This window comes from Sorex araneus, chromosome 10, assembly GCF_027595985.1.
Source record: "Sorex araneus isolate mSorAra2 chromosome 10, mSorAra2.pri, whole genome shotgun sequence".
NCBI lineage: Eukaryota > Metazoa > Chordata > Mammalia > Eulipotyphla > Soricidae > Sorex > Sorex araneus.
This window is the reverse complement of record NC_073311.1, coordinates 838,513-847,500: the sequence shown is the minus strand read 5'-3', so window position 1 is coordinate 847,500 and position 8,988 is coordinate 838,513. Positions and strand designations below refer to the sequence as shown.

The 8,988-nt window shown below is 45.1% G+C and overlaps 1 protein-coding gene across 3 annotated transcripts in view; it reads right to left on the bottom strand.

The window, feature by feature from the left end:
- MYZAP (myocardial zonula adherens protein) overlaps nucleotides 1–8,988 on the bottom strand; it is a 120,279-nt gene that overhangs the window by 17,971 nt on the left and 93,320 nt on the right. For all 3 annotated transcript variants that reach the window (XM_055118101.1, XM_004602613.2, XM_055118102.1), the window contains exon 11: nucleotides 5,208–5,291. In XM_055118101.1, coding sequence (XP_054974076.1) covers nucleotides 5,208–5,291 — 84 coding nt within the window. The remainder of the gene's footprint in view (nucleotides 1–5,207; nucleotides 5,292–8,988) is intronic.

The following is an 8,988-nucleotide window of genomic DNA, read 5'->3' as shown; positions in this document are numbered from 1 at the left end:
AGGGAAACCACTCAAACCCTGTATGTTATCTCCTTGGCTAAAGGAGACCATTTTGATGTCATTCGAAGTTTTACTGTCCATAAACTGAGACAGAGACAGTTGAAGAACTGGCTCACAGTCTCCTAACTGGAAGCAGAAGAGCTGAGATTTGCACTCAGGCAACCTGCTCCAGAGCCTACGGTGAGGCCCTTGATAAGAAGTGGCCACCTTATTAATCAATGGGATATGGGAGTTTACCAGGCCACTATCGGGAGCAATCACAGTTAAAGGAAGGGATAGAACCTCAAGATATCCAATTGCTGGGGTTAGCATGGTCAAAATAATAGAAATTCTTAGTGGCTGGTACAACCTTGAATTGTAAAGCAAAATAACTAGATTTGGAAAGTATCCAACCCTGTGTGGGGCTGAGTTACTTGCCTGTCTGCGATCAGGCTTGGTTTGTTCCCGGTACTGCATGCTCCCCACATTGCCAGATGCATCTTTGGAGCATCCCCAGCACTGCTGGGGGTCAGGGAACCCCCGCACCTCAGGGCTTGAACAGCACCACCTCTTCATCACTAATTCAGAGGCCCCTTCCCCAGAATACAATTTTTCCTCAATCCTATCACAACTGAAATTTGCCTCAACAGGTGTAGCAATTTATCTCACTTCCAACTCCCATGCCCAGGCAGTCTCCAATACACTTCACCAAAATGAGTCAGACAACCTCCTCGTCCGGGACAGGACAAAAGTGGGCAGGCAAGCTTGGCCCTCCCTGGAGCACTGCCTGTATTGATTCCTGACCATTTCCTGGTGTGGTCCCAAAACAAAAACAAAACATTGAAAACGAACAACTGCCAGAAAGAATGTGATAGTGAGTCAGACTGTTCCGTGCTCGGGGTGCTCACACGACCACCAGGGGGGAGAATGCCATTTGACACACACTATTAGCAAGGAAAGCACAATCCACAGACGTCTATGGCAGGAGAAGCCAGACACACACCCTAAAGTTCAAAAGCTCAGCTCAAACTCAGTGTCTCAGAAGATGAAACCTGTGCCAGGTCTGAAACCATGGGGAAAGGTCCCTGTGGAATTGCATAAGCTGTGAATAGTGCAAAGACAGGCCAGTGGGCCGGGCACAACAAGGGGTCCTGCCTGAGCATGGAGCTCCGTGACATTACCCAGTTCTGCGGCCTGGCCAAGAACCTAAGGGCCAGGACCCCACAACTCCAAACTTGATGATCAGACAAGATATTCTATCCAGCTCCTCTGGTTCTGAAAGACACTACTTCTGCTTGCCAAGTGTCAGAATGATGCACAAGCTAAGAAAGCACTGAAATAAGCAAAATGGCTTCAGGAAAAGTAATTTTTTAAAAAGTCAATAAATTAAATCCAGGGTAGTTAAAATTTTAGAGTAAGTGTGAAGGTGTCACAAAATCTTGTCGCAACATTACTGCTTTTCTTTATATTTCTTTTGCTGCATCAGACGGGTGCCTGGGGGCCAGCTCAGAGGCAGATGGCTCAGGCTGGAGGAAGCTGCTGCGTGTGCCCCTGAGCACCTACGTGCATGTGGCAAAGGGAGGAGGGGTCTGAGGATGTTTTGAAGGGGTATAAAGGTATTATCCATACTTAACTTGTAGAGAAATTTAAACAACTTAGGGAAATTTAATCAACTAAATGTATAATAATCAATGTTTTTTTGAAAACTGATTTCCCAAGTCTTGCTCATTGCTCATAAGGGCAGGCACCCAACCCTTCCTGCAAAGCCTGTGCAGCTGTCCCTGGGTTCCCTCTGGGAGCCTGCACCCAGCCCCAGGGGCAGTTTTCAAGCAATATCTGCCACAAGCTAGTGGGTGACCACCTGGTCTCTGCCGCACAGGTGCAGGTAGTTCAGAGTCTGGGCACACACAATCCTTATGTGAGGGCACCACCGTGTCTACACAGGGGCCCCTGGACAAGATATCAGCACATGCTTTTCATCTCGCTTCCCTATGGGTAGCCTGGCTCCCTTCCTAAGTCAACTACGGAGCCTGAGACTCACATTTCAGGAACTGGGAACTCCAACTCGGAGGAGACAAAGGAAGAGACGACACTCGATAGAAAGGAAAGCACCTCATGAGTGAGGACCTTCTCCATGGTGAGCCCCAGCACCCTGGGCTACTCAGTGACCCACAGTGGGAGATCTGGGGCACAGTGTCCTGGGGAATCCCCATCCCTCCAGGCAGTTTCTCTTCCTTCGCCCTGGAAGTCACTTTCTCTGTTCCCTCAATGCCACCCTACCTCCACCAGGTCCCCCCACTCTCTTCCCCTGGGGGAAGAGGATTCTCCACTTCCCAGCAGAAGCTGGGGTGTCTTCGAAGTGGTGAGCTTTGACCCAGAAGTGCTCCTCCCCGGGGTTGACCCTGGATGTGCCAGGAAGACAGGTGAGTGCAGGACAGGTGTCTATTCTTTCAGGTCTCAGGAGGCTGTGGCTCATGACCTTGAATTTGCTCACAGGTCTCCCTGGGCCATGGGGGTTACTGACAGGGGACTTCTTAGGCAACCCCTCTAAAACAGAGACAATGAAGACCCAGCTCACTGACCCTACAAACCTCTGTTTAAGAGCAGTATCCTGACCTCACTTCTCTGAGCTATACAGGATAACAGAACAAGGGAATGCAAGGAACCAAAGTGTGTTTGAGGGTTGGGGGAGTGCCCTGAGATTACCCTGGACCCTAGATGTAGAAATGAAAAGGGCAGGGAAGAAAAGAAATCAAGGAGAGGAGTAAGAAGAGGTAGACAGAAGCTAACAGAGGCAGTGGCAGGAGCAGGGACCTCAGGTCCATTGGTGGTATATAATATATATTATATATACAACATATATTATATATATACTATATATACACTATATATATATTGGTGCTATATTGTGCAGGTGTGCTATATATCACACCACAGCACCACAAAATGGAGACCTGAACTACAGTAACTCAACACTCAAATGTGCCTGTCAGGCTGGAAAGGTAGTTCAGCAAGAAGGGTGTTTGCCCTGCACACAGCTGATGCAGGATCAGTCCCCTGCACCACAGTGGGTCCCCTGAGCTTGCCAAGAGTGATCCCTGAGTTCACAGGGAGGAGTAAGCTCTGAGCACCGCTGGGTGTGGCCTCAAAACAAAACAAACAAATGTGTCTGTCAAAGAGGCAGGCTGGTGGGATTGGAGGGACCTGGGGACACTGGAGGATGGGGAAATGGTCACACTGGTTCTGGAACGCTGTAGGCCTGAAGCTCTTTATAAATCAAAGTTTCCTTAAATATATATTAATAATGATAAAACAAGAGCAGGGGGCCAGAGAGACAGTATAGCAGGTACTTGCCGTGCATGCAGCTGACCCAGGTTCAATTCCCTGCATCCTATCTGGCCCCCAGAGCACCACCAGGAGTTAATTCGTGAATGCAGAGCCAGGAACAAGCCCTGAGCATTGCTGGGTGTGGCCCAAAAACAAATAACAATAAAACAATAAAAATAATTAAAAATAATAATAAAACAATAATAAAATCCTTAACACTCCTGAGCCCTACTCCCCCATCTACCAGATGGGGAGACAGACTCTAGCTCACTGGACACCCAAGGGAGAACAAAAGGGGTCAGTTAAAATTTAATGAAGTCATGAAATTTCCTTATAGATGGATGGACATGGAGAGTATCAGACTGAGTGAAATGAGTCAGAGAGACTGACATAGGATGATTGCACTCATTTGTGAGATATAAAAAAAAAAAAACATCGTATGAGAATACCTGAGGATAGTAGTAACAAGGGCCATGAGAATTGGTCCATGATAGGAAGCTTGCCACAAGTGTTGATGGTGGGCAGTGAAGACAGAGATGGGACCACTATGACAATGATAGCTGGAAATGATCACTCTGGACAAGAACTGAGTGCTGAAAGGAGGTAAAGGGACAAACATGATGGTATTCAGTACTGTATTGCAAACTGCAATGCCTAAAATGGGTCAGAGAGAGAGAGAGAGAGAGAGAGAGAGAGGCTATGGGGGAGTGGTGGGAAGGAAACTGGGGGTTTTGGTGGTGGGAAATGTACACTGGTGAATAGAAGGGTGTTGGAACATTGTATGACTAAAACCCAGTCATGAGCAACTTTGTAACTATGTATCTCACCGTGATTCAATAAAAAAAGCAAAAAAACTTAACTGAGCACAAAGGATATACCAGACACTTTCCATGCAGTTCCATTTCTAGGCCACATCCATGTAAAGGTAGTCGTCATTTTTATTTTCTGATACCAAGAGACATCTCCAAGATCTCCCAGCTCATCAGATCTGATCTAGGGCTCAGACTCTGCCAAGCCCGATTCTACTGTCTCCTTCTGTGCTCTGTGAAGAATGTGACAATAACTCCTCATGCCCGGCACACGGCAGGTTTGAATGCATGTCCTTTCTTCTTTCCTGTCTCCCCTAACTTCCTCACTCTCCCTGGAGCTGTGCCCCCACCCCAGGGTGTGGGTGGGAGAGTTTCAGGAGAAGCAGGCACAGGACAGATGAGTGGAGGCTCCATGCCAAGCTCTTCATGAAGAGCCTTCAGAGCAAATAGGTTTTGGTTTCTCTTCCTAATGACACCTAAGCTCTTAGGGTCCAACACCATCATTTCCTTTTCTGCAAATGGAAAAATCCTCCAGATGGCTTTCAAGAGCCACCAAGTTGGGAATACTAAACACCTTAAGAGTGACGCTGTCACCTCCAAAACACAAAGAGCTTGGGCTCTGGGGTCCTTCTCTGAGCCTGGCTCGGATGTTCACCAAGCAGGATGATCTCAGACAGAACCTCCTGCCTTCTTCCTACTCAGTGTGTCGACATAGAGATCATATTCCTTGTTTCACCATGATTAAAGTTACAGAGATAATTCTGCAAGGCATGTAAAGGATGTAAGCGTGGAGGAGCACAAGTTACAAATGTGCAAGATGATGGGGATTCACAGTTTATCAGAGCTGCCAAGAAAATTCCTGAAGAAAAATGAATCCCAAAGCCGAGGTGAGCTGTGAGCTGAATTAAGGATGGCCTGATGATAGAGAAAAACTAGCTGTCACAACCCCATTTCAGTACTGCAATTTAACCTTCAATCAATTTTATAAGGCCAGGAAATAGCTGTATTTTTAATTAAGTGTTGGTGGTAGACTCAGAAACATGAAATTTAGTGGTGGAGGAAAAAACCAACTTACAGAACAAAGCTGCTTACCTCGCCTTCCAAGAACGATATCTTTTCTAAAAGCTGCAATATTAAGAGCTGCTTCTGTTGCACTTTTTTCTTCAGTGATTCAATCTAGTGAGAAATGAATGAAAAGTGACTCATTAAAAACACAGACCTCTACAGTTTAATAAAAGGCACAGATGGCTTTAGGTTCACTTAAGTAGAAACTCTGCACAGGGGCTGGGAAGAGAAATCCTGCACAAGTGAATTTGGACTCACACATCATGAGATTTGTTTAACCTAACATCACTATGCTGATCTTGCATTGGAAGTCATATTAACTTTCTACAGATGTGTCAGGATGTCTCACTCTTTGGGAAGCGCAGAAACAATGCTACATAAAACAATCGTTCAATTTGAGTTTACCAGGCAGCCCTCAGTTTAGGCATTCAGCAGTTATTCCCATTAGTATTTGTTTGACCAAGTGCCAAAGTTTCAGTCCACTCGCCCTAAAAAATGCTCGTGGAATTCACAGGACAGAGCCTTGTGTGGTCCGGGAAGGCACTAAAGAAACATCTTTGAGCTGGGACTAAGCTTTCATGTTTATATTCTGTACTGTATTACTGTAACTTCATTTTTCATTCTCATATTATGTCTCTATCATCCAGGCTTCCTAAAAGCAGAAATCAGGGTATTTAGTACCAGGTCGTGCCTTGTGTGTAAGACAGTGTGTCAGTTTAAGAACTAATTTGTGATTCTGAAGACTAAATATACAAGATTGTTAGAAAGTTCCCGTGCTTCATGAGGCTGACACCCAAGGACGGTAGATACAAGGGCCAGGGGGATTGCCCCATAGCTGGAAGACTGCTTCATGAGCGGAGGGGAGAAGGCAGATGGAATAGAGAAGGGATCACTAAGAAAATGATGGCTGGTTTTCCCTCACTGAACTTCCCAGCTGTCGGTGCCCGCGCCCTGTGTGCACAGACCCCAAACCCCATCTCCAGTTTGAGAACATTGAGAATGTTCATCAAACTTAAAGAAACGGTGGAGCAGTCAGTGAAGAAATTACAGGAAGAAATGAGAGCAGTGGACAGGAACTCCACCCCTTGCCGCGACTGAAGCTGCGCCTCCTGCTTCCTCATCCAGGTGCACCTCTTTCCCTCACTGAGCTCCCCAGCCATCAGTGCCCGCAAGCTGTGTGCATGGCCCCCAGACCCCATCTCCAGCCAGTGACCAGTGGCCAAAAGGGGCAAGGCATTGGTAGTGGGCGTGGTCGCTGGGAGTGGCAGCAGTTATCTTCCCCTGTTCTAGTGTACTTGACAGACGTCTCAATCCCCATTAACTAACTTTGTAGAGATCTCCCCAGCTACCTCAAACACAAAAGGCTAAATTAACCACTAGCCTACTCCAATTGCACCTAAATATCGAAAACTCATGAAAAGAGAGATTAGCTCTAGTGAACTGGAAGGTCCCACCTCCATACAACCGTGACAGCATGAAGAAACAGCGCAAATCCCCACAGCAAGGAGAGGACGAGGAAAAGAGTCCAGAAGCCTCAGCAGGGGTTTCCCACAAATGTGATCTCTCTGATAAAGAACTCAGAGAAAAAATTCTGAGAATGTTCATCAAACTTAAAGAAACGGTGGAGGGGCTGGAGCGATAGCACAGTGGGTAGGGCGTTTGCCTTGCACGCGGCCGACCCAGGTTCTAATCCCAGCATCCCATATGGTCCCCTGAGCACCGCCAGCGGTAATTCCTGAGTGAAGAGCCAGGAGTAACCCCTGTGCATCGCCGGGTGTGACCCAAAAACCAAAATAAATAAATAAATAAATAAACGGTGGAGCAGTCAGTGAAGAAATTACAGGAAGAAATGAGAGCAGAAATAGGAAAGCTACATTCAGAAATGTCACAAATAAAAGACACTGTAGATGAAATAAAAAACACAGTTGGAGCCCTCAACAGTAGAATGGCTACAGCTGAAGAGAGAAGTAGTGAGCTTGAAGATGAGCAACAGAAATCCCACAGGCTACAACAAACAATTCAAAAAGATCTTAAAATAGCTCTAGGGCGAATCAGAGACCTTGGGGATGATGCCAAGAGGAATAACATAAGAATCATTGGAGTTCCAGAAAGACAGGGAGGAAACCCTAATGAGAAAGCCACAGTTAAAGAAATCATTGCTGAAAAGTTCCCAGAGCTGGATAATGCAGATGTTCAGATCCTAGGAGCCAGAAGGGTGACAGCTAGAAGGGACCCCAATAAAAAGACTCCAAGACATATCATAGTCAGAATGATGGATGCCATGGATAGGGACACAATACTGCAAGCAGCAAGGTCAAAATAAAGAATCACATAAAAAGGAGCACCCCTTAGATTCACAGCAGACTTATCAGAGGAAACCCTCCAAGCCAGAAGACAATGGTGGGATAAAGTGAAAAAACTCCATGAAATGAATGCCTCACCACGAATACTTTATCTGGCTAAGCTCTCACTCAAACTCAAGGGAACCATACACAATTTCATGAATAAACAACAACTAAGTAACTTCATAGATTCAAAACCAAGCTTAAAAGAAGGACTAAAGGGGCTTTTGTAAGACAAGGAAAAACCTTACAAGAACAACAAGCCCCGAAGAAAGATGACACAAAATCCCATGACAATAATCTCTCTTAATGTCAATGGCCTAAATGCACCAATTAAAAGACACAGAGTGGCAAAATGGATTCGGAAACAAAACGCAACATTCTGCTGCCTACAAGAAACACACCTGAACAGTCAGAGCAAACACAGACTCAAAGTCAAAGGATGGAAAACAATCCTGCAAGCAAACAACTCCCTCAAAAAAGCTGGGGTTGCCATACTAGTATCCGACAACATAGATTTCAGGTTGAAAAAGATTAGAAGGGACAGCGAAGGTCACTTTCTATTTATCAAGGGATATGTGCAACAGGAAAAAATCACACTCTTAAATGTATATGCACCTAATGAGCGACCAGCTAAATACTTAAAACAAGTCCTAACAGACTTTAAGGAGGACATTACTAGCAGCACAATATTAGTCAGAGACTTCAACAATGCTTTATCACCTCTGGATAGATCAACAAGAATAAAACTCACCAAGGAAATACTGACACTGAAGGAAAAAATAGAAGAGAGAGGCCTAAGACCTATACAGGGCTTTACATCCCAAAAAGAAAGAATACACATTCTTTTCTAGTGCACACAGAACATTTTCCAAAATAGACCATGTACTGGGCCACAAAACATACCTCAATAGAATCGGACAAATAGAAATTGTATCAACTACCTTCTCAGACCACAATGCGCTGAAGATAGAATCTTCACACACAGACGCAGAGAATCAAAGCAAACACCTGGAAATTAAACAGCTCAGTGTGAACAGTGAGTGGGTCAGGAAGGAAATCAAGGAAGAAATAAAGAGATACCTCTTTATGAACAAATGAAAATGAAGACAAGAACTACCAAAACCTATGGGATGCGTTAAAACTCTGTTAAGGGGAAAACTTATAGCTCTGCAGCAATCCTTAGGAAGGAAGAAAGGGCCTACACAGATAGCTTGACTTCACAGCTCAAGGCCTTAGAAAAGGACCAGAAAAAGGAACCCAAACCAGACCGAAGGAAGGAAATAATAAAAATTAGAGCAGAAATTAATGACATGAAAACAAACCCAGAAAACAATCCGAAAGTTCAATGAAACCAAGAGCTGGTTCTTTAAAAAAAATAGACAAGATTGATAAACCACTAGCAAGACTCACAAAGAAAGAGAGAGAGAGAACCCTAATAAACCAAATCAGAAATGAAAAGGGGG